The 24,932-nt window shown below is 43.7% G+C and overlaps 1 protein-coding gene across 2 annotated transcripts in view; it reads left to right on the top strand.

Moving 5' to 3' along the window:
* Positions 1–471: 471 nt before the first annotated feature.
* Prpsap2 (phosphoribosyl pyrophosphate synthetase-associated protein 2) overlaps positions 472–24,932 on the top strand; it is a 33,064-nt gene continuing 8,603 nt past the window's right edge. The window contains exons 1-8 of one of the 2 annotated variants that reach the window (XM_013016560.1): positions 472–589; positions 6,299–6,449; positions 7,324–7,376; positions 11,215–11,281; positions 16,789–16,961; positions 17,776–17,891; positions 20,172–20,227; positions 24,744–24,892. In XM_013016560.1, coding sequence (XP_012872014.1) covers positions 6,331–6,449; positions 7,324–7,376; positions 11,215–11,281; positions 16,789–16,961; positions 17,776–17,891; positions 20,172–20,227; positions 24,744–24,892 — 733 coding nt within the window. In that variant the 5' untranslated portion in view covers positions 472–589; positions 6,299–6,330. Of the gene's footprint in view, positions 590–5,946; positions 6,044–6,298; positions 6,450–7,323; positions 7,377–11,214; positions 11,282–16,788; positions 16,962–17,775; positions 17,892–20,171; positions 20,228–24,743; positions 24,893–24,932 lie in introns of those variants that run through there. The other variant, XM_013016559.1, reaches the window with a different exon arrangement.

The following is a 24,932-nucleotide window of genomic DNA, read 5'->3' as shown; positions in this document are numbered from 1 at the left end:
CTTGGATACGGTGAATAGTAACTCAATGAGCGTCAGTGTGTGTTTTTACTGTATCCTGACAAAATATTTTTGATAAATGCCCAAAAGTTGTATCACTGGATCATGGGGTTAAATGCCAACTTTAATAACTCAGTCCACGTTCGTCATTTCTCCCCACGCCCCCCCACACACACACCCACACACACCTGCAGCTTCTGACACTAGGCCCAGGATTTGTCTTCCCAGGGTCACAAAACAGGCATAGCCCCGCCTCCGACACTTCCCAACTCCATCCTGACTCCACCCACCGGGCCACGCCCGCGTGCTCTTTCCCGGACCCTCCGCCTGCCTGGCCCCCTACCCCAGGAGCCTGACCAGAAGGTCCGGGTCCGGCCCCTGCGGCGGGCCACGCCCCTTGGCCTCGAGCAGGTGATTCCTGCCTGCAGCTCTGGCCCCGCCCCTCCAGCCCCTCCCCCTCCCGGACCTCGCAGACGCGCTCTGGCGCATGGAGTCGCCATTTTGCTCTTAGAAGCGACGCTGCCTGGAGGCTTGCGCTTTCTTCCTTCGGCAGCGGAGGCTGCGGCAGGGCCGGGGCTGCGGTCGGGACTAGGTAAGCGGGGAGGAGCTGGTGGCTGGTGGCGGTGCGGACTGGCAGGCTCTGGTCGGACGCCGGGCAGGTGCACGGGGCGGGGATCCCTGCAGCGCCGGCCGACGGTCAGGCCGTGGTCCCCGGGCGGCGGCTGCGGGGTACTAGCCTTGCCGGTCCTGTCTCCATCCTTCCTGTTGACCGCCCGCGTCCGGTGACCCTTCCCCCCTAGGGCCCCCCACTTCCTCCAGGCGGCGCTGGGGAAGGCAGCCCTAATGACGGACCAGCGGCCGGACAACCCCAAACCCATCCCGTATCCACACGGAGCCCCTCAGTGCCATTTGCCTGGCCGTGCTAGTCGTGGACATTTACCAACAAAAGGATGACTTTACTCAGCTCATTCCTGCCAGGTTTAGGGAGGACTGACATGTAATTTTAGTCTACTTAAAAATGTTTTGCCCCATCCGTTACATTGATGATTCATTTTAATATTAGCGCAGTTTGGATGATTAGCTTTCATAAAGAATATGCGGAATGGGGTTTGGGCACCTGAAATCTGATCTCTACTGTTTTAAGTTTTTGTCTGTCTTTTTTCTTTTTCCATGCTGGGTGTAGAACCTAAGGTTTTGCTCATGCTAGGCCAGCTGTCTGAAGCTAAGCCATTCCCTAGTCCTGAGTGTTTAAATCTTTAAATACACAAAAATAATTCTCCCACATTATTGAGCCCTACTAAAGAATCTTTCTTGTCTGTATTCTTTGTTGCCTCGGGTTGTACCATTATTACTCATAATAATGCATCGATCACAAGCACCTTTGCATGGTGTTGAATATTGTATTGAATGCATAACCTGAGGTTTTACTTAATTGCCCCATTGTGGAATACTTACACTTGGGCCATTACTGAACATTTAGCTTTCTCTTCCTTTCCTTGGGATAAATTTGCAGAGTGAAATGCTGAAGTGATGTGTTCTTTCTTTGGTTCTTGATACAAACAATTTTTGTTCTTTGATACAAGCAAGGCATGTTTGCAATAGATATTCAAGTTTGCTTTGGAATTTGTGCTATTCCACTCCCTGTATTCAGAATTCAGCAGGTTGTGCAGTCATTTTCTGTATGGCTTTAGAGACTGCAGTCTGCTGTTGTATACAACTGATTGTACTATGAGTCAGACTGTGACTGAGCTGTCTGCTACCTAGCTTCTGTGCAGACCTGAGTAGTTGTCTTCATCTCTAACCCTCATTTCCCTTGTCTACAATGGGTTTGATTATAGTACCTACTTGATTGGGTTGTGATATAAATTCAGACTGCTATGAAAATGTCAAGCATTAGCTATAAGAAAACATTTTAATGGCAAAGAAGCAAAGTGCCTAGGGTTACGGAAGAGTGGAAGGGGAAGGGGAGTTGTGGTTCAAATGGTAGAACACCATCCTTGAGTGAAAAAGCGAAATGAGAGTATTAGGCCTTGAGTTCAAGTCCTAATACCAGAAGGAAAAAAAAGTGGGAAAATAAAATGGTTTAACTCCTATTACATCTTTGTTTTTTTGGGTGTATGTATATTACTGGAGATGGACCCAGGGTCATGTCTCATGTATGCTAGGCAAGTGCATACCTCCAGTCCTTGATTTTATTTATTTATTTACTGCCAGTCCTGTGGCTCAAATTCTGGCCCTAAGTGCTATCCTTGAACTTTTGCTAAGGCTTGCACTCTCCCACTTGAGCCACTGCACTGATTCTGGCTTTTTCTGTGATTAATTGGAGATAAGAATCTCACCAACTTTCCTGCCTGACTGGCTTCGAACCATGATCCTCAGATCTCAGCCTCCTGAGTAGCTAGGATTACAGTCCTGAGCTATCAGCGCCTGGCCAGTCCTTGATTTTTTTTTTAATCAAATTTTCTTAGAGTGAGGTGCATCACTAATCCTCTTTGATGCATTTTTGTTGATATGGCTTTCAATTCCTTTTTTTGAGCACTGCAATTCTGTAAGATGAGCCTTTGTTCAGCACATATTTGTTGTATTAGTGCTAGGTACTATAATTGAAGCATTATTGGGCACCTAATAAAATAGATTTTTTTAAGAAATACACCATGGACTTTAAATCTGGTGTGAGGAGCTTTTTACTAAGCTTCTATCTATGCTACCTAAAAGGTAAAGACAGACTCAAGGAGGCTAAGAGATGTACCTCAGGCCTGGCAGTTGTTATCGTAAAAGGCCAAGTTATTACTTACTCTCCTCTGTCAGCTGTTTTTAGAAAGTGTTAGAAGACTGGGTGCCCATGGCTCAAGCCTCTAATTCTAGGTACTCAGGAGGCTGAGATCTAGGATCATAATTTGAAGTAAGCCTGGCCAAGAAAGAGTGTAAGACTCTTAGCTCCAGTTAACGACCAAAAAGCCAGAAGTGGAGCTGTGGCTCAAGTGGTAAAAATTTTCCAGCCTTGAGCAAAAAATCCAAGGGACAAGTTCAAGCTAAGCTTAGCTAAGTTCAAAGCTAAGCCTTTAGTTCAAGCCCCAGTATGGGCACAACAACAATGAAAAGGCTACCACATAGAATAAAGAAGTATAGGTGTTTTTAAATGAATGCTAGTACATCAAAATCAGGTGATCTTTTTCAATGTGTTTTCATTCATAGACTTAGCAGATTCTTAAATTTCATTCAAAGAGGAGCAACAGAGCATGATTTGCTGAGGTTCTCCGGAAGGCTGTGTTTTCACACGTGCTATAAATAAACCTCACACATTCCAGAGTGAAATTAGGTTAAACATGAAAGCAGCTGTAGTTCATAAGAACAGTAAAAATATTCTCTTTTCTCTTCATTTCACATTAAACCTGGAACTAATGAGATGCCTGCCAGCCCTGCATATAATGTTCCTAAGAGTGGCCTTTTGGGGAGGTTGGTAAAAGCACAGTGTATGTTTGTAGCAAGAGAAAGCACTGAAACTGGAAACAGCCTTGGTATTTGAATGGCCTATAAATGAATACAGAGCATGAATATAGGTGTTTCTGATGTCTTCCCTATTGTTGGAGGATGGACTTACAAGAAGACTGAGCTGGGCATTGGTGACTCAGGCCTAGCTACTCCGGAAGCTGAGATCTGAGGATTGCAGTTCAAAGCCAGCCCAGGCAGAAAAGTCCATGAGATTCTTATCTCCAGTAAACTACTCAGGAAAAGCCAGAGGTGGTGCTCTGGCTTAAGTGGTGGAGCACTAGCTTTGAGCAAAAGAAGCTGAGGGGACAGCACCCAGGCCCTCAGTTCAAGCCCCAGAACTGGTGCATGCGCATGAACACGAACACGAACACACACACACACACACACACACACACACACACACACATGAATACTTGTACTTTCTGTTAGAGGCTTCATATTTGAAGGTGAAAGGAGGGGTATAAAGATGACCACCACATGTACATTGTGGTATTTGGTAGCTAATGAAAGGGTTAGAAGTTGATGTGTGCATTGTAACATGTCCTGCATGCAGGGAATGGTGTCAGATGCTTGGCAGACATTTTCCAGTAGGGGAGCTGCTTTTCACAGTTTCATGGATGAGGAACCCTAGAAAATGTTACAGAGATTTGAAGTAGCTTGTGCCTTGCCAGCATCTTGGAATAGGATCCCAGATGCACACAGGAGTTTGACTCCATAGTCTGTCTAACTAGAAGAGAATCTGTTTTGTTTGTTTCCTCTCTTGGACCTGTACCACAAGTGTCAAGAGATGGTGTCAAGAGTGCATCTAAGATCCCTCCCAATTCATGTTAGTGCAGTGGAGATGTCTTTTCACTTACACTGGCCATTCTGCCCCATTCTCTTTGTTCTGTGCAGAGCTGCTTTTTACTTTTCTTTCTTTCTTTCTTTCTCTCTTTCTCTCTCTTTCTCTCCCCCTCCCTCCCTCTTCTCCCTCTCCCTCCCTCCCTCACCCTCTCCCTCTCCCTCTCCTTTCCTCCCCTCTTTCCTCTCTCCTCTCCCCTCTCCCCTCTCCCCCCCCCCAGTCCTGAGGCTTAAACTCAAGGCCTGGGCACTGTCCCTGAGCTTCTTTTGCTCAAGGCTAGCACTCTACCACTTGAGCCCCAGCACCACTTCTGGTGGTACTGAGGAATGGAACCCAGGGCTTTGTGTATGCTAGACAAGCACTGTACCAGCCCGAGCTGCTTTTTTTCTTTAAGCAAGAATTGGCATTATTTTTCTGTAAAGGGCCACATATATTATTGTTTCCAGGAACCATTGACAAGCAAATGAGCTAGGGAGCTGATTTGGCTTGTGGGCTGATTCCTGCTCTTAGCCACTTTGCATGGCAGATGCCAGTGGTCCTCCCTGGGCTCTATAGGACTTTGATTGGTGTACATACAGTTGAGCTTGCAACTCAAAGGATTAAAGTGAATTAGGTCAGCTTAATCTGCACAGTAGCCCATTACTTCTCCATTTGGCAGTGCTGGGCTCTCACTGACAATGCCCCTTCAAGGTTGCTCTTTTAGAACTACACTCTTCCCAGCAGGCTAGTGGGGCTGTGCTCTGAGCCAGCTAACTGTGTGACCCACTGGTTCTGCAGCATGAGTGTGGGAGGCTAGTTGAGGACAGGAAGCTGGCCAAAAGCATGTCCACCCTATTCAAGACCAGGCAGCAGTTAGCAAGAGCCAGGCCACTCATCTATGTAACTGTGAAAATCAGCCCTTGGGGCTACTGTAAAATGTGTCTTCTAACCCAGGTTGTTTGGTGAAGAAGCTTATTGCAAATAGATTTATAGCTTGTACTAGAAACAATGAAATATTGTCCACCCATAGTTTTCATAGAAGTCATATGTGTGAATGTGTGGAATAAATAGAAAAGGCCTGAGGTGCTCATATGCACCGTTGTTGGGGAAGAGCCTGGGGTTTGGACTACTCACTTTAGCCTTAACCAGCAGAGTTTTCCTAAGATGTTGTGTTAGTATATTTTCCTAAGAGGGTGTGTTTGTATATTCTTTGGGTAATTAAAATTTGAGAATGACAAATGGACTTTCAGCTTTGTCTCCACTAGCCTTCCCAGCTATCTCAAGTAAACACACAAGCAAATGCTGTGGCTTGCTAGGAACTCTGCAGCCTATGGGGTTGTTGCTCTTTCATCCAGCCCAGCCTGAGTAGATGTCCACCTCTGGGACTAGGCCAGGTCCTCTTGATGTGGGAAAACTGTGGGTAGTAGACTACCACAGGGATAGTTTCTTAACTTTTCTTCAAGGTGTTATCTGTGGAGGAAAAGGATGACGAAGGTCAGTTTTAGACCTGCCATGGGGCAGGATTTATGGGAAATAACTGTTGTTGAAAAGCTTGGGGTAGATGGGTTTATTCTTTAAGGATCAGCCAGTTTATGTTCTTGCTAATGGCTCTGCCATTTTTCTGTGTGTTAATGCAGGAGGAATTCTGTTATCAGAGAATAACAGGAGGTTGTCCATAATTGACTTTATTCCAGCACACAGTAAAACTCTGAGCTCTTCAGCTCCACCTTTCTTGTAAGTTTATCATTTATTCCCAATGGTCATAAAAAATAAATCATGATGACACATCTCCATCAGTTTGCAATCCTAAAATCAAATGAGCTTTGTGTTTGTCCCCGTGTGTATGAACATATGTGTGTGTGTCCTTCTAATAAAAGACAACATGGTGGTACATGGTTCTCCGTCAGCTGAATTCATTTGCTATTAAAAACCCATACAGGTGCATTTCCTAACAGATGACAGTTCTTAATACATGTCACATCCTTCCAGGCTCTGAGAATTGGAAAACCAAGAAGGTTTTGATGTTTTGTGTGGCGCCACCTGAATTAGAAGCCAAGATGAATGTACCCAAAGGAGGTCTGGTGTTGTTTTCAGCAAATTCCAACTCATCGTGTATGGAGCTTTCAAAGAAGATTGCCGAGTGAGTTATAATTTACTGTGTACATCTGTGTTCAGTATGAAATGACTTCAATTTGATAACCAGATAGTGGTGATCATCAGGCTTGAGAGTTGATGTCTTATGGTTAGTGTGTATAGTATCTGCATAGAGCAGGGCTGATCTTTGTGTATCACTGTTCCCTGCATATTCAGGCAGCAAACACTTACTGAGTACCTGGCAGATTGTTATGGGCATTCTTTGTGGAATTGCCATTTAGCCAACAGAAAAATGAATACTACGGGAATAACTTAGAGCTATGGGTGAGTACATTTTAGATAGTAAATGAACATTGAACCGCTGCTGTGTAGGAGACATCTAGCTAGATGGGGTTAACAGTAAGCTGGCCATTCAGCTTTTCTTCTCATAAAATTTTCATTTCCTTATGAGAACCAGACAAGAAGCAGCTCAGCCTACAAAACTATTTCAGATAGTAGCAAGTGCCAGGAAGAAGGCAGTGGGAAAGTCAGGATGGGGCACAGTTTAATGCCTTAACGTGGGTTGATGGGTCACATTATGTGACCTGAATGAGCAACCAACTGAAGTTTGGAGCAGAGCCCTGTCGGCAGCGTGGGGATTTGAAGGAGAGGCATTAGTGTTTATTGAGGATGTAAGCTGGTGGACAGAGACTACCAGGACAATGGTGAAGTGGGCAGAGCTCAACTAGGTAGGCCTTGGATAGACATGAAGTGAAAGTGGGGTGTAGGCAATGAGCCAAGAGGACAATTGAATACTGATTTCGAGTTTTGTAATAAGAACACTTTATTTTTCTTTTACCAATTTATATGTCATCTTAAACAGCGAAGGTATTGGGTCTGTTCTGTTGCTTTCTAAACTTTACCTTCTTTTTCTTCTCTAGGCGACTGGGGGTGGAGATGGGCAAAGTGCAGGTTTACCAGGAACCTAACAGAGGTGAGCTATCTTGGACATGTGTCTCTTAATCTTTCTGTGATATGTAGTGTATGGGCTCAGGGCTTCACCTCCCACTGTGAAACAGTTTGATTCATTTGTCCAGTTAGTGCTTTAACAAGCAAAGTAGAGACAAGGGTGTTTTTTTTACCCAGCTGGTCAACTGAATGAAAACATGAGCTCAGCTTTGGTTAAATTTATGTTATCTTCGTCAGTAGAGTAATCCTGAATACCTGTAGTGTCAGTTGGTTATCCTGTGAATGTGTTTGTGTGTGAATACGTGTGTGTGAATGCACACTTGTGCTGCTTACTGTTAGTGAACCCAGAGTGTTATGCATGCTAAACATGGTACTGTTACTCTGAACTTTGTACCTAACATCATCTCTTAGGGATATGTGAATGTAAGTGTATATGTGTAAGAGAGAGAAAAAGAGAGCAAGTAAGAATGTACATGTACTGGAACTTGAACTCAGTGCTTTCATGCTCTCCTTGCCTTTTTTTCCCTCAAGACTGGAGCTTTACCAATAAGCTATACCTTTACTTCTAGCTTTTTGCTGGCTAACTGGAGTCTTTGGAGTTTGTTTGTCCTGGCTAGCTCTGAACCAAGATCTACATCTTAGCCTCCTGAGTAGCTAGGATTATAGGTGTTAACCACTGGCACTGGCACATTCTTTTTGTAGGCATGCATTCCGTATTTTTCTAACTTATTTTTCCTCATTGCAGGGCCCTCTACATGTAGGCAAGTGCTCTACCACTGCTTGCTTGGCTGGCACTCTGATACTGGAGCCATCCTCTAGCCTGGCTTTTTGCTCATTATTTTGGAGTCTCAAGAACTTTTCTGCCCAAGTTAGCTTTGAACCTTAGTCCTCAAAACAGTCTTCTGAATAGTTAGGATTACAAGTATTACTTGGTAGTTTAAGCTATCAGTGCCTGTCTTAAGAATAAACACTTTTGGGCTGGGAAGGTGGCTCAGTGGTAGAGTGCTCGCCTTGCATGCTTGAGGCCCTGGGTTCGATTCCTCAGTACCATATAAGCAGAAAAAAAAAGCCAGAAGTGGTGCTGTGGCTCAAGTGGTAGAGTGCTAGCCTTGAGCTGAAGAGCTGAGGGATAGTACCCAGGCCCAGAGTTCAGGCCCCACAACCATACCCCCCCCCCAAAAAAAAGAATAAACACTTTCTTGTACATAAATAGAATACTGTAGTTACATTTAAAGAAATTAATAATATGTTTTTATTTGTTGTTTTATATTTAGATTACTCCATTTTCCTCACTTCTTTGCTTTTTTTTTTCTCTCCATACCCCCCCCCGACTTTTTTGCTTTTTAACTCAAAGCATGCTATTTTGTTAAGTGGGCCAGCCAGCCTACCTGCCTTCCTTTTTTTTGCCTGAACAGGAAAAGAACTCAGGGCTTTGTGCTTGCTAAGCAGGTACTCTACTATTTTTATTTTTGAAATAGGATCTTACTGTATGCCTGGATCATCATCTTTCCTTTTTTTTTTTTTGGCCAGTTCTGGCGCTTGAGCTCAGGGCCTAGGCACTGTATCTAAGCTTCTTTTGTTCAGGACTAGCACTCTACCACTTGAGCCACAGCTCTACTTCTGGCTTTTTCTGTTTGTATGGTCCTGAGGAATCGATCTCAGGGCTTCATGTATGCTAGGCAAGCATTCTACCACTAAGCCGCATTCCCAGCCTTTTTTTTTTTAAGATACCGAGATTTGAGCTTAGAGGCCTGCACTTGCTAGGCAGATTCTTTACTGTTGAGCCACTCCAGCCCTCTTGCACTGTTTTTTTGTTGAGATAAGTTTTCAGCTTCCACCTGGGTGTGTGCCTATACCGCCATCCACTTACATTACTGTTGTGATTGGGATGGCAAGTGTGGGCCGCATGCCCAGTTTCTTCTATTGAAATGGACTCTTGTGAATTTTCTGCTCATGCTGGCCGAGAAACCACAGTCCTCTTGATCTCAGCCTCTCCCACACAGCTGGGGTAACAGTTGTGTACATGCCAATGGTTTTAGATGTTTATAGGTGTGTATCCTGGGCTAGCCTTGATCCATCATCCTGATCCCAGCCTCCAAAGCTGCTTGGCTTATAGGCAAGAGTCCCCAACATTGGGCTTGTTCCTCTTATTTATGCTTCTCACCTTGTCTGGAATGATAGATATGTGTCACCATACCTAGGGACTGGCCTGGAACTGTGATCTTCCCAATTTCAATCTTTTACATAACTGAGATGACAGGTATGCCATACCACACCCAGCTGTTATTGGTTGAGATGAGATCTCATGAACTTCAACCTCCTCCTCCTCCTCCTCCTCCTCCTCTTCCTCCTCTTCCTCCTCCTTTGCCCCCTCCTCCTCCTCCTCCTTCTTCCTTTCTTCCTCTTCTTTTTTGCCTCAGGCTGGTCTTGAACTGTAATCTTTGTAATCTTCACCTTCCAAATAGCTTTGACTATAGGCCTGAGCTTCTAACACCCAGCTTGAGTATATGTTTTTCATATTCTTTTAGCCTTTTCTACTCTATAACAATCTTTTACCTGTTCTTCCTTCTTAATGTGACCCTAACTGTTGCAATCTTGTAGAATGTGCCATTCTGGATTTATGCAGTTGTTTCCTTGCAGCTGGTCCAGTTGTCTGAGAGGAATATATTGAATCTTACACTGTTTCCACCACATACAGCATTGTGTGCCTCTATTCTTTGTTAATGTTGGTTGAGTGAGCACAAAGCTCCCTCACAGGTACTGTGCTCACATGTGAAGGCTGAGAAGCCCAGAGTCAGAAAGGTGACTCCCACTGAAGGCTGTCATCTAAGCCTGTGTAAAAGTGTAATTTATTATGTGTTATTATACTATAGGTTATTGTTATAGAAACTAAAGCCAGTGAGGTTTGAAATGGTGCCAGTTTCTGTATTTCATAGCATTAAAAATTGATGCAGGGGCTGGGAAGATGGCTCAGTGGTAGAGCCCTTGCCTTGCTGCATGAGGCCCTGAGTTCGATTCCTCAGCACCACATAAGAAAAAAGAAAAAGCCGGGCGCTGGTGGCTCACGCCTGTAATCCTAGCTACTCAGGAGGCTGAGATCTGAGGATCGCAGTTCAAAGCCAGCCCTTCAAAGCCAGCCCGGGCAGGAGAGACCGTGAGACGCCTATCTCCAATAAACCACCAGAAAACCGGAAGTGGCGCTGTAGCTCAAGTGGTAGAGCGCTCGCCTTGAGCTGAAGAGCTGAGGGACAGCGCCCAGGCCTAGAGTTCAAGCCCCACGACCAAAACAAAAAAAAAGAAAAAAGCCAGAAGTGGCGCTGTGGCTCAAGTGGTAGAGTGCTAGACTTGAGCTGAAGAGCTGAGGGACAGCACCCAGGCCCAGAGTTCAGGCCCCACAACCGGACCCAAAAAAAAAAGAAAGAAAGAAAATTGATGCAAAAAAAAATTTGTGCATTTAAAAATTTTTGAACTACAAGGGAAGGAATGACAATATCCAAAAAGAAATCTATTACCTGACTTACGTAATTGTAACCACTCTCTGTACATCACCTTTATAATAACAATAAAAAAAACATTGGCCAGACACCGGTGGCTCACGCCTATAATCCTGACTACTCAGGAGGCTAAGATCTGAGGATCTAGGTTCAAAGCCAGCCCGGGCAGGAAAGTCTAAGAGACTTTTATCTCTAATAAACCACTAGAAAAAAACCGGAAGTGGCATTGTGGCTCAAGTGGTAGAGCGCTAGCCTTGAGCTGAAGAGCTGAGGGACAGCGTCCAAGCCCAGAGTTCAAGCCCCACAACCGACCAAAAAAAAAAGTTGAACTAATATGCCTTCCCCTCCCTTTTTCCCTTTTCCTTTCAGAAACAAGAGTACAGATTCAAGAGTCTGTGAGGGGAAAAGATGTCTTCATCATCCAGACCATCTCAAAGTGAGTGACTGCTTAGCAGAGGTATTACCTTTCAAGTTGCTGTGCTGGCATGAATATAGAATACTAAACTATAGAATACTAAATGTTGGCCATGCAGGAAGAATTAAGTCTAAATGGGACTCTTAAAATTCACTATATTTTCTGATATTAACTGCTGGCTTTTATGTGTTCTTGTGTTTTTCTTTTAAGAGACACTCTTACTTTGTTCCTCAAGCTGGCCCCAGATTTTTGGGTTCAAGTGATTCTCCTGCCGCACCCTCCTGAGTAGCTAGGACTCTACACATGTGCCCCCAGGCTTGTCTTTTTCTGGATGATGATGATGATGCCGCAGTTCTGGGGGATTTGAACATAGTGGCTCACACTTGCTTGGCAAGTGCTAAACCACTGACTATGCCCCCCCAGTCTTTTTCTTGTTCATTTTGGTTTTGAGAGGATCTTGCTACCCTGCAGTTGTAAGAATTGGCCTTAAATTTACAATCTTCCTTTCCCTACCTTCTTATAAACAAATGTTACCATGCTCCCCTCTCCCCTTTTCTGCATTTGCTTTTGTGGGGTGTGGTACTAGGGTTTGAACTCAAGACCTTTTTAACCCTTGAATAACTTGCTTGCTTGATGATGCTATACCACTTGGTTCATTTGTGGTCTCTCAGTCTTTTTTGTCCAAGCTAGCCTTGAACACTGATACTCTGGATTTCAGCCTCCTGAGTAGCTGGAATTCCAGATGTGGGCTACCAGCACTTGGCATCTTTCCTGTATACTGCCTCCCCACCCCACCCCGCCCCCTGCCAGTCCTGAGTCCTTTCCCTGAGCTTTTTCAGCTTGAGGCCAGTGATTTACCATTTGAGCCACAGCTCCACTTTGGCATTTTTTTTTCTCAATCATGGGACTTGAACTCTAGACCTGGGCACTGTCTCTCAAGGCAAGTGCCCTACCACTTGAGCCACAGCGCCACTTCCAGTTTTCTTGTGGTTTATTGGAGATAAGAGTCTCTGAACTTTCCTGCCTGGGCTGGCTTTGAACCGTGACCCTCAGATTTCAGCCTCCTGAGTAGCTAGGATTACAGGCATAAGTCACCGGTACCCAACTTTTTTTGTAATTAATTAGAGATAAGAGTCTCATGGGCTTTCCTGCCAAGGCTGGCTTTGAACTGCAATCCTAAGATCTCAGCCTCCTGAGTAGCAAGGATTATAGATGTAAGTTTACTCTTTTTTTTTTTTTTTTTTAATTTGTGCTGGTTCTGGAGCTTGAACTCAGGGCCTGGGTGCTGTCCCTGAACTCCTTTTGTACAAGGATAGTGCTTTACCATGTAAGCCATAGCACTACTTCCCTTTCCTATATTCTTGATGAATGGAAATAGAGGCTTTTGCTGATAAGTGAGCTGAGAAGATAGGAGACTAGAGTGTAGGAATGTGTGCCTGTCTAGTGTGACACTGGAGTGTATGTTGTAGAATTCTTGAAAGTGGCAGATGCATAAGCTGGGTGGAAATTAAGAGCTGTGAGCTTCTCTGTGCCACTTTCCTTCAGCAGAGAAAGTGATCCTGTGAAATCTTGTTGTCCACTGTACATTGTCCCCAGATATTTCTGAAGACAGTTCTTAACTCAGTATAATTGTTTTTCTTTCTTTTGGTTTTCTTGTTCAACAGTAGTTTCTGTGTACATCTTTTCCCCCATCCCCAGTAGTCTGCAATGACCACATTGCTCTGGGTGAGGGAGGGAATGGAATGAGATAGGCCTCAAGTAACCTGGCCTTGGCTAACAGAGAGGGCAGCTCAGTGACTGGAAGTGGCCAGATGACCTCCAACTGATATGCCTTCTTTGTCCTGCCTGTACCATTATGAATTAAGAAGATGCACGGTGGGAAGTGGAAGTATACTTCAGTGGTAAACCTCCAGCTTCACACTTTATTTGTCTTGAGCAAATAAAGCTAAGCAAGAGTTCAAGGCCTAATATTGGCACACAAAAAGAATTTTTTTTAAAAAAGAAGTACAAAATATAATACTGCATGAGTATTATTTTGAGCCAAAGACATTTGAGAATTCATAGATGCAGAAAGAAAACTTTCTGAATTTCAGCTTAAGGCTAGCACTCTACCACCTGAGCCACAGCACCACTTCCAGCTTTTTTCTTATGTGGTGCTGAGGAATCGAACCCAGGGCCTCAAGCATGCAAGGCAAGTGCTCTACCACTGAGCCACCTTCCCAGCCCCTTAGCTTAGAAAATCTGAATAGTGAGTTTAGATGTATACACATGCACATAATACTTAAAGAATCGTGAGTTTAGCTGTACATACATGCACATACACTTTTATAGAATAAGCACCAAAATAAGGGAAGAAAAGCTCAATTTCAGGGGAATTTATTCTTGAGACTCTTGCTTTCACCTAAACAGCACATACCTGCCTTGTGCTTTGCTTGCTCAGCATGGAGTCATACAGCCCAGCTGTTGGAAGAGCAACATCACTACTTCCTATCCCCTGGAAAGCTTATGTGAGATGAGGAAGGGCATAGCTGGCCTTTCTGTGGTGCTCTTGCTCCCTTTTCTGCCAGCTGAGCAACCTCTGTGCCTACATCTCTCTCTTCCTTCCACATTAGAAGAGATGTATAAGCACTGGGTTTCTTTACACTGCTTCTGGGCATCTGCAGTACTCTATCCATTGTAGGCACGGTGGGATTCCGTTGGATAAATGCAGAAGTTGTGTGGATTGGTCTGGAGGAGTAGGTGAGAAGAAGTAGGTGTTAATGGTCCAGTTGAATCAGAATTGGGCATTCAGAAGGGTGACTCTGCTAGGCCTTCCATTTTCATGTCCTTCCATCTCTTTCCCCTTTAGTTGTTTGATTGCTTCAACACTGCCTTTTGTCAGTTCCTGTTTCTCTAGTAACAAACACCCAGATTCCCTTTATATTTCCCCTACATTTCCTTCTGTGTCATTCCATGTCCCATGTGTGCCATGGTCAGGTCCTCAGTTAGGTTTTCAGTGTTGTCCAAGTTGTAGGAACCCAGATGTCTGGGTCTTCTTCCTGAAATACCATGACCTAGCCTGAACACTTTGGGGTGTCAGATACAACTGTTACTCCATTTTAATATTTATTTCCATATGCATTGTAACACTGAGGATCAGACTAGAGTCTCTCGGTTATTGGGCAAGCACTCTACTACCAAGCTACACCCCTCGGTTACTGGGCAAGCACTGTACTAACACCAAGCTACACCCCCAACCTGTTACTTCATTTTTGTACAGGCGGATTGTAACTACTGAAAGTAGATGGCAGATTTTTCCATGAAGAACATTTGGTCCATCTAACAAGCATGAGGCACTGAGTTCAGACCCCAGGGAGATGAAAGAAAGGAGGGAAGGAAAAGAAAGAAGGAAGGGAAGAAAGAAAAAGAAAGAAAGAAAGGAAAGAAAGAAGGAAGGAAGGAAAGAAAATTATGTTTGTTAGCTGAAGTTGTCCTGTAATTCATACAAGGCTTTCATCACTTGTGTAGTAAGAGCCCTTATTCTCTTATGCACCTGTTTGGGACCTTCAGAGTGACTACTGGAGATCAGATTCTCTGTTCATCCTCTGCACAGAATGTTCTCTGAAAGTGTGGGTGCCTACTATCTATTTGGGAACAAGTAGTATTGCATGTCTGTGATATTGAGTTAATGTAGTAGTTATAAGATGTCTTTGTGTTTGACACAAGTTAATGCTATGGTGCTTGTGTCCTAGTGGAGGAAGACAGAGTAGATCAAAGAATACCTAGCATGTCAAAGGCATAATAAAATGGAATGGCAAAGAGAAGGCCGTGATGGTGATGAGCAGGTAGAGGGGCCAGCAAGGCATGCCTATCATGAAAGGGACATTGGAAAAAAATCCATGGAAGGGCAGGGAGGGAGCTAGGCCCTCTAGGGCAGTGAATGATCCAGGAGGACTGAGCAGAGTTGAGTATAGTGGATTGAGGAGGTGGAAGGTGGAGATGGGTGGGAGCCAGAAGTTGAAGGGACCTTGGGCTCCAGACAAACAGAATGAAAGCCACCCTTTCACTCTAACAGCACAGGAACATTCATTGAGGAGCTCCAGGAAGTGGAGAGACCAGTGAGATAGTGGGAAGGAGGGTGGACTAATGAGAGGAGAGATTTTTGTTTTGTTTTATTTTGTTTTTATGCCAATACTGAATGAGGCTTGAACTCAGGGCCTGGACACTGTCCCATAGTTTTTTCTGCTCAAGGCTGGCACTCTTCCACTGGAGCCACAGGTCCACTTCCAGCTTTTTAGCTATTAATTGGAGATAAGAGTCTCATGAACCTTCCTGTCTGGGTTGGCTTTGAACTGCTATCCTCAGATCTCAGCCTCCTGAGTAGCTAGGATTATAGACATGAGTCACTGGCACCCAGTTTTTGTCCTGAGTGACCAGGAAGAACAGTGTGGCCAGCAGCTGAGCCACTGATCTGGTGACTCAGACATTTGCAGGCAATGCCATTCAGGTGTAACCATGTAGCAGTGGTAGGATTAGTTTGACCGAGTTTACAGGGGGAGTGTTGGACTGTGAGAGTCACCAGCATTTATAAAGCTGCACCATTGAATGAAAAGCCCAAGGGATGAGGGAGACAAGAGAAGCTGAATGCATGATTAGGTGGGAGAAGGGAACCAGCAAAGGATTCCTAGGAGGCAGAATATGGCCACGGGGACATCCTGGAAGCTGTGTGCAAAAGAGTGGGGGTGGGGGGCTGGGAAGGTGGCTCAGTGGTAGAGCGCTTGCCTTGCATGCATGAGGCCCTGGGTTCGATTCCTCAGCACCACATAAGTAGAAAAAAAGCCAGAGGTAGCACTGTGGCTCAAGTGGTAGAGCGCTAGCCTTGAGCTGAAGAGCTGAGGGACAGTGCCCAGGCCCAGAGTTCAGGCCCCACAACCAACAGAGAAAAAAAAAATTTAAAGGATCTCACAGACTTTCCTGCTGCCTTTGAACCAGGATACTCAGATCTCAGCCTCATGAGTGGTTAAGATTACAGATTTGTGCCTCTAGTGCCCAGCAGAAACTCTCTTCTGGCAGTGTTTTTTCTTTCTTTTTTTTTTGGGGGGGGGTCCAGTCGTGGGGTCTGAACTCTGAGTGGGCATTGTCCTTTAGCTCTTCAGCTCAAGGCTAGCGCTCTATCACTTGAGCCACAGTGCCACTTGCAGCTTTTTTTTTTTCTTTCTGCTTATGTGATGCTGAGGAATCAAACCCAGGGCCTCATGATGCGAGGCAAGCACTCTACCACTGAGCCACCTTCCCAGCCTGGCAGTGTTTTTCTCACACAAAAGAAGTAGGGTCATCTCTGGGGGATCTGATAAGGGATCCAAGAGGTATAAGGAGCATGCTACTGACACTTGGTCAGAGCAGGGAACTATTACTATTAGCTCTGTTTGTGTTTTGGTGCCAAAGATTGAGCCAGAGTCTTAAACATGCTAAGCACACACCACAGAGCTCCAGCCCTAGCCCAAAGGGGATAGTAACACCTCTCCATGGGATTTCTGTCTGGGTTTCAGGGATGTGAACACCACCATCATGGAGCTCCTCATTATGGTGTATGCATGTAAGACCTCTTGTGCCAAGAGCATCATTGGCGTGATCCCCTACTTTCCCTACAGCAAGCAGTGCAAGATGAGGAAGAGAGGGTCCATAGTCTCTAAATTGCTGGCTTCTATGATGTGCAAAGCTGGTAAGTAAGAATGGCAGACCTTTCACAGTTAATTACAGGCCTTGAAGTTTTATTTTCCTTAGACATTTCAAAGCATTGTCTTAACTAAATTAGAATGCTGAACAGTAAAAACAGCAGCCCAGCATTTACAGACAGTGAGTTTACACAGTAGTTCATCTTTTCCATAAGGTATATGTGCCAAGACTTCTAATGGATGCCTGAAGTCACAGGCAGTTACTACAATACTGAAATGGTGCAGCTGCAACTCAGATGGATACTAAGTGACTAACGGGTGGGTAGCATATATAGCATGGACCCACTGGCCTGAGTAGTAAGTAGAACAACATGAGACTTGATCACGCTACTCCTGAGAGACATTATTTTATTTTTTAGCGGCATTTCTATTTTGCTATCATCACTGATATTTCTGTGCTTTCAATTATTTCAAAAATTGTGTATTATGGGCTGGGAAGTTGGCTCAGTGGTAGAGCGCTTGCCTTGCATGCCTGAGACCCTGGGTTCGATTCCTCAGCACCACATAAGCAAAAAAAAAAAAAAACCAGAAGTGGCGCTGTGGCTCAAGTGGTAGAGTGCTAGCCTTGAGCTGAAGAGCTGAGGGACAGTGCCCAGGCCAGAGTTCAGGCCCCATGACCGGACCCAAAAAAAATTGTGTATCATGTAAAACTAAACAACCTGAACAATAAAAGTGCTAGGTTTTGTGGTAGAAGAGCAATTGTTCAGTTATTTATTAAATATAGTATATTACTCTATACAGTATTTCTTACAGTACAACTTCTTTGTAAGCTTTGTATTTCTATCTATTTTATTTCTGAAGGTCTGACTCATCTTATTACTATGGATTTACACCAGAAAGAAATACAGGGCTTCTTCAATATTCCTGTTGATAATTTAAGAGCATCTCCCTTCCTGTTACAGTACATTCAAGAAGAGGTAAGCTAGCTCAGATTTTTTTTCTTTTTTGGCAGTATTAGGGCTTACATGCTTGCTAGGTAGGTATTATACTGCTTGAACCATGCCTCTATACTTTTGTGCTCTGGTCACTTTTTAAATAAGGTCTTGATTTTTGCCTGGGCCAGCCTGAACCACAATGTTCCTATTTATACTTCCTATTATGACTGAGATTACAGATGAATGTTACCACATCTAGCTTTTTATGTTGAAATTGGTGGGGCCGGGGTCTCATAAACTTTTTTTTTTTTTTTGCCAGTCCTGGGGCTTGAACTCAGGGCCTGGGCACTGTCTCTGAGCTTCTTTTGCTCAAGGCTAGCACTCTACCACTTGAGCCACAACACCCCTTCTGGCTTTTTCTGGTTATGTGGTACTGAGGAATTGAACCCAGGGCTTTGTGCATGCTAAGCAATCACTCTACCACTAAGCCACATTCTCAGCCCATAATAAATTTTTTTTTTTTTTTTGGTCAGTCATGGGGTTTGAACCCTGGGCCTGAGCGCTGTCCCTCAGCTCTTCAGCTTAAGGCTAGTGCTCTACCACTTGAGCTACAGTGCCACTTCTCGTTTTCTGGTGGTTTATTGGAGATACAAGTCTCACAGACTTTTCCTGCCTGGGCTGGCTTTGAACCTTGATCCTCAGATCTCAGCCTCCTTAATAGCTAGGATTACAGGCATGAGCCACCAGCACCTGGCTCCTCATAAACCTTTTTTTGCCTAGACTGGCCTGGAAATTTGATTCTCCTAGTCTCAGCCTCCCAAGTAGCTGTAATTTTAGGTGTGAGATACTGGTACCCCGCTTTTTCTCAGTGTTTTGAGGCAGGGCCTCAGTATATAGCCCAGACTGGCCTTGAACTGAGCTCTTATTAACCTCTGTCTCTTATACTGCGATTTACAGGTATGTGCACCATTCCCAGTTCTTTTTTTTTTTTTTCCTTAAGCTTAATATTTACCTTCTTTTGTGTAGTGTTCTGGGAAAACTTGGTTTGGTTTTGGGTTTTCTTGTTTTTGTTTTTGTCAGTTATGGGCTTGAACAGGGCCTGGGCACTGTCCCTGAGCTCTTTTTGCTCTAGGCTAATGTTCTACTGCTTTGAGCCACATCTCCACTTCTGGTTTTTGAGAGGTTAATTAGAGATTAGAGTCTCACAGGGACTTTTCTGCCTGGACTGGCTTCAAACCATAGCCCTCAGATCTCAGCCTCCAGAGTAACTAGGATTATAGGCATGAGCCACTGACACCCAGCCCACATTTGTTCTTAACTTATCATTTCTGCTGTTCAACCAGCCAACTCTTGAGGTTTGTATATATGTATGTATATATGTATGTATGTACTTTTTGTTGTTTTGGTAGTACTGGGGATTGAACTAAGGGCTGGGCATGTGAAACAGGCATTCTACCACTGAGCCAAGCCCCCAGACATTGTTTATTTGTTTGCTTGCTTTTTAAGGACATTTAACATCTTTTTAAAATAGCAATGGCTTGATTGTCCTTTGTCCATTGGTTTCCCCACAGTTCTCACTTGTTTGGGCCACACTAGTTTGGACTGACAATTACTTTGATTTAGAATGGATAGATATCTTCCTTCTATTGTGAAATTGCATGTAATTAGGATTTATGAGATTGTTGGCTTTTTAATTTAATTAATTTATTAAGTGATTGATTGATTGAAATAGAATCTCATTATATAACCTAGACTGGCCTCAAACTTTTGGTCTTCCTGCCTCTCAGCCTCCTGAGTATCTGGGTTCACAAGTTGAGGCTTCCACTCCTAGCTTCTGTTGACTTTTTCAAAGCATACCTATACAGTCAGTATTTGCTGATTATATAGATCAATAGAGATGAGAGTCACTGATTGCCCCTATTTTTAGAAAATAAATCTTTTTATCTCACACAAATTTTTCTAAGTAGGGACTAGGAAGTGATAGAGTGTTTGCCTTGTATGCTTGAGGCCCTGGGTTTGATTCCTCAGCACCACATAAGCAGAAAAAGCCGAAGTGGCACTGTGGCTCGGTAGAGTGCTAGCCTTGAGCTGAAGAGCTGAGGGACAGCACCCAGGCCCAGGCCCCACGACCAAAAAAAAAAAAATTCTAAGTAGGCAATAATTTTCATTTCAGGAATATTTTTGTCTTTTCCTTTCTTTTTTTTTTTTGTTGTTGTTGTTGCAAAATTTCCAAGTAAACCAGATGATGGTTTGAATCTTTTGGAATGTTCCTTTTTATTATTAGAGATGTGGTGGTAATCCTTAGTCTGTTGTGTCTCACAGATCCCAGATTATAGGAATGCTGTTATTGTGGCCAAGTCTCCAGCTTCAGCCAAAAGGTAGGTTCGAACTCTTGGTTTTTCATAGATCTGCCTCTAAATGAGATCTCTGTTGAGTCCCAGCATTCCACCCCAGCTACAGTGGTCCCTGGGCCCTTATTTTCTTCCATGGACTGATTTCAAGATTGCTTTGCCAACTCCACTTACTAAATCAGCATTTTTGTTTCCTCTTTTCTTCTCAGTCCCAGTCTGTTAGTCATGCTTCTTGGCCAGAGCCATCCAGATGTGGGGATCCTGTCCAGTGTGCCCCTCACTCACTTCCAGGCCAGCAGCCACCACAAAAATACTGGGGAAGTTACTTTGTAGTTGTTTATTGCCTCTTACTTGGAGAAGTCAGTGATTAACAGAGTGGTATCCAGGCCCTTACTTGTATGAATTCACAGATAACATTTATTTAAACCGAAGCACCCGAGCTGTACCAGCCTGCAGCCCTGAGAGTCTACAGAGCCGGTTAGGTTTAGCTTGGAATAACCCAGGCTTTGATCTTATTCTACTTAAGATTGGATTGTGCCTGGGAAGATTTTATGTAGCAATCTTTTCAGGAGAAGCCATACATTGGAGAAAGAAAGAACAAAGTCAGTGTAAGAAAAGGCTTTGTTCCTTAAAAAGCCCTTTTAGGATTATTTTCTAGTTGACTACCTTGGCTTACTGGGTCACTGTTAAGTCCCTGGGTGTGAAAATACCTCTTCCCCCACTCCGCCCGCGCCACCACCACCACCCCCCTTCCCCCCAGGCTGTGGTTATCAGTATGAAAGGATTAGGGAGAGCTTGCCCAGAGTAAGTCACCAGGTAGCAGTCTTGACAAGCTGTTGATATCATAAACTAAGCATGATTCTTAGTGAATGCACTTGGTATAGTAATAAATTTAATGTAAAATAAAGTGAGTTATGTTTGGGGCAGCACTGTCCCATGTTCTCATGTCTGCTTTCCCTGTACCTTCAGGAAACTTTTCTGTCCTGAGTCCCTTCTTATCCACCTGACTGAGTTATAGAAACCCTGGGCTCATTTTGTAATGTAAACATTTCAAGCAGCTTTTTAAAATGTTCACAGGCTGAATTAAATTTGGTTAGTAATTTATTCTCTGCTTTACATGTGAAGTCATAGGACATATAGTTATTCCTTGGTGTCCATAGGATATTAGTTCCAAGCCCCCCTCAGATGCTCAGATTCTTTACATAATAGGGCCAGGTGTTTTTATATGACCTATGCACATCCTTCTGTCTTCCTACATTTTTGGGGGGGGGTCGGTCGTGGGGCCTGAACTCTGGGCCTGGGTACTGTCCCTCAGCTCTTCAGCTCAAGCTCTACCACTTGAGCCACAGTGCCATTTCCAGCATTTTCTGCTTATGTGATACTGAGGAATCGAACCCAGGGCCTCATGCATGCAAGGTAAGCACTCTAACACTGAGCCACCTTCCCAGCCCCCCTTTTTTTTTTTTTTAATTTGCACTACTGCCTATTAAACTCAGTTGCCAGGAAATGTGCTACCACTTGAACCATAGTAGTCATTTTAGTCATTTCATTGGCTTTTAGGAGTTTTGTTTTGCTAGATAGGGTCTTATCCTTTTTCCTAAACCTCAAATTGTAATCTTCCTCTGTATTTAAGTCCCATAATTACTGTTCAGTTCTTGTGTTCTTTCTCTGTTAAGACTTTTTTTTGTACAGACTTCCTGTTCTGTTTCTTCATTTCTTCAAGCATATTTATAACTACTTCTTGCAACATTTTCCATTGACTGCTCTGAGATCTGTCATATAATTTTTCTTATTTGTTTGTTTTTTTGTGCTGGTCCTGAGGCTTCAACTCAGGGCCTGGGCACTGTCCCTGAGCAAAAATGTTTGCCCAAGGTTAGTACTCTACCACTTAAGTCACAGTTCCAGTTCGTGCTTTTTGGTGGTTAATTAGAGACAAGAGTCTCACGAGCCTTCTGCCTGGACTGGCTTTGAACTGCAGTCCTCAGATCTCAGCCCTCTAATAGGTAGGATGAAAAGCATGAGCCACCAGAGCCCAAAGCTTAGTAACTTTTAATTGGAGTCTAGACATTTGGATATTATTAGTCTCTAGATCTTATTTAAACATCCCATACCTTTTTTGGATCACTTTGTTTTCTTTATATGTGGTGCTGGGGTTTGAACTCAGGACTTTCTACTTGCTAAGCAAATGCTCTACTATTGAGTTACTGGATTAGAATTTGTTTTGCTTTTAGTTATTAGGAAACTAAGACTGGGCCAAGTGCTAGTGGCTCACATCTGTAATCCTAGCTCCTCAGGAGGCTATGATCTGAATATTGTGGTTCAAAGTCAGCCCAGGCAGGAAAGTCCATGAGACTCTTATCTCAAATAAGCTACAAAAAAAAAAAAAAATGCTAGAAGTGCCACCATGGCTCAAGTAGTAGAGTGCTAGCCTTGGAAAAGAAAGAATTTCATGGACAGCACCCAGGCCTTGAGCTCAAGCCCCCAGGACTGGCACCAAAAAAAAAAAAAAAAGAAGAAGAAGAAAAAAAAAACAAGAATAGAAGAACTTGCAGTGTCCTTTAAGCATTAAACATTTGCTGTGCATTCGGTACTGAGGATAGAAGGCAGGGTGAGACCAGTGTCCCACTCAGAATCTGGCGCAGTGGGAGAGATGGTCATGCTGTGTGGCCAGAGACCTAATCGAGCAAAGTGAAGAGCAGTGAGAAGGAAGGGATGGGTGTGATATAAGAATTAGAAAAGTGATAATGCCACAGCAAAATGAATGCTTTAAAGGGAAGCTGAAGTGGCTTTAAGTATCAGACAAGCCAGAACAAGAATGTTGCTAGGGATAAAGAAAAAGTCAGTTCTTCAAAAGAACACAGTAATCTTAGACAGTAGGAGTTGAAAAGCAGTGTTTCATAATGTATGAAGTAAAGCCTCAAGGATAGTCAGTGACTTGTGTCAGTCATGTAAGAGCAAGTGGACAGAAACTCTCTGAGGCTGCAGCTGATCTTCTAAAGACACACATCTGTTTATTAAGGTAGACCATATTGTGGGCTATAAAACAAGTCTTTATTTTTTTTTTTTGCTGGTCATGGGGCCTGAACTCTGGGTCTGGGCGCTGTCCCTCAGCTCTTCAGCTCAAGGCTAGCGCTCTACCACTTGAGCCACAGCGCCACTTCCCGGCTTTTTCTGTTTGTGTGGTGCTGAGGAATCAAACCCAGGGCCTCATGCTTGCAAGGCATGTACTCTACCGCTGAGCTACCTTCCCAGCCCCTAAAACAAGTCTTAATTTTACTTTTACTTAGGTCATACAAATACCCTTTATGTATGTAGTAACTAAGTAAGACACTGGTGAATAATCCTTGGGCAAAGAAGAAATCAGAAGGGAAGTTAGAAAGCATTTAGACAGAATGACAATGGAAACAGAACATGTGAAATTTTGCACCATACCACTGACACAGTACTCCTAGGAAGAGCTCTAAAGATAACACCTATTAGAAAAGACCATAAATCCATGATCAGCTTCTACCCTTACAAAACTAGATAATAAAAAGGAAATTAAGCCAAAGTAAAAAGAAAGCAAATAATAAAGAATAAAATGTAAATTGATGGAACAAAAAACAGAGAAAAGCAGTGAAAACTGGCTCTTTGATAAAAATCAGTAAAATTGATAAGCCTTTGTCTAAAGGCACAAGGATTGCAGTTCAAAGCCAGTTGGGGCAAGAAAGTCCGCGAGACTTATCTCCAATAAATCACCAGAAAACTGGAAGTGGCGCAGTGGCGCTGTGGCTCAAGTGGTAGAGCACTCGCCTTTAGCTGAAGAGCACAGGGACAACGCCCAAGCCCAGAGTTGAAGTCCCACGACCGACAAAAAAAAAAAAATTATGGGCTGATACAATTGAATTCGGACTGTCTTAAAGAGAAATTTTGAACTTCAGCTTTAGAAAGCCTGTGTGAACAAATCACAACATTGGAAATCCCTTAAAGAAAAAGTTACTGACTTAAAAGAAAGTTTAAAAAGAATTTATAGTATGAACTCTAGAGAAGGTTAAACTATGATGTTAATAAGCAAATCAGTGGTTGCCTGGCTGGAAGCAGAAATTATAAAGGGCTTGTTCTTCATTATTTTGATGGTTACATGGGCATGGGAACTTAACATTTTGTAAAATTGCTCACCTTAACTATACAATTTCTTGTATCTCCATTACTATTAACAATTGATGCAGAATACTTGATGTGTTTTGTGTTACTTGGTTGGGTCTCCTATGGGCAGTTAGCATCAACAGTGACAGGAAGCAGGCTCAGAAGTCAGGCTCTCAACTGGATAACTACAGACCAGGCCAGGCCTCTGCCCATCATTGGAGCCAGTGGCCAGAGGGGATGCATCGTTCCATGGACTCTCCACACTGAGCCCTGGCTTCTCAGACTCTAAGCTTATTTTATTCTCTTTGTTCATTGTTCCTCCAAAAGCTACATTCTACTTTTTTATCTTCGTATGCTCTCCCTAAACTACAGACCACAAATGCTACATGATTGATTGGTGTTTAATACTTCTCCTTAGGGCACAATCTTTTGCAGAGCGCCTGCGCCTGGGCATCGCAGTGATTCACGGAGAAGCTCAGGATGCTGAATCTGACTTGGTAGACGGTCGGCATTCCCCACCCATGGTCAGGAGTGTGGCTGCCATTCACCCCAGCCTGGAGATTCCCAGTAAGTGTGCCAAGGGCACCTCTTCATCACTGTCCTCTGA

The sequence above is a fragment of the Dipodomys ordii genome, unplaced genomic scaffold, assembly GCF_000151885.1.
Source record: "Dipodomys ordii isolate 6190 unplaced genomic scaffold, Dord_2.0 Scaffold31, whole genome shotgun sequence".
NCBI lineage: Eukaryota > Metazoa > Chordata > Mammalia > Rodentia > Heteromyidae > Dipodomys > Dipodomys ordii.
This window is presented reverse-complemented; position numbering and strand designations above follow the sequence as displayed.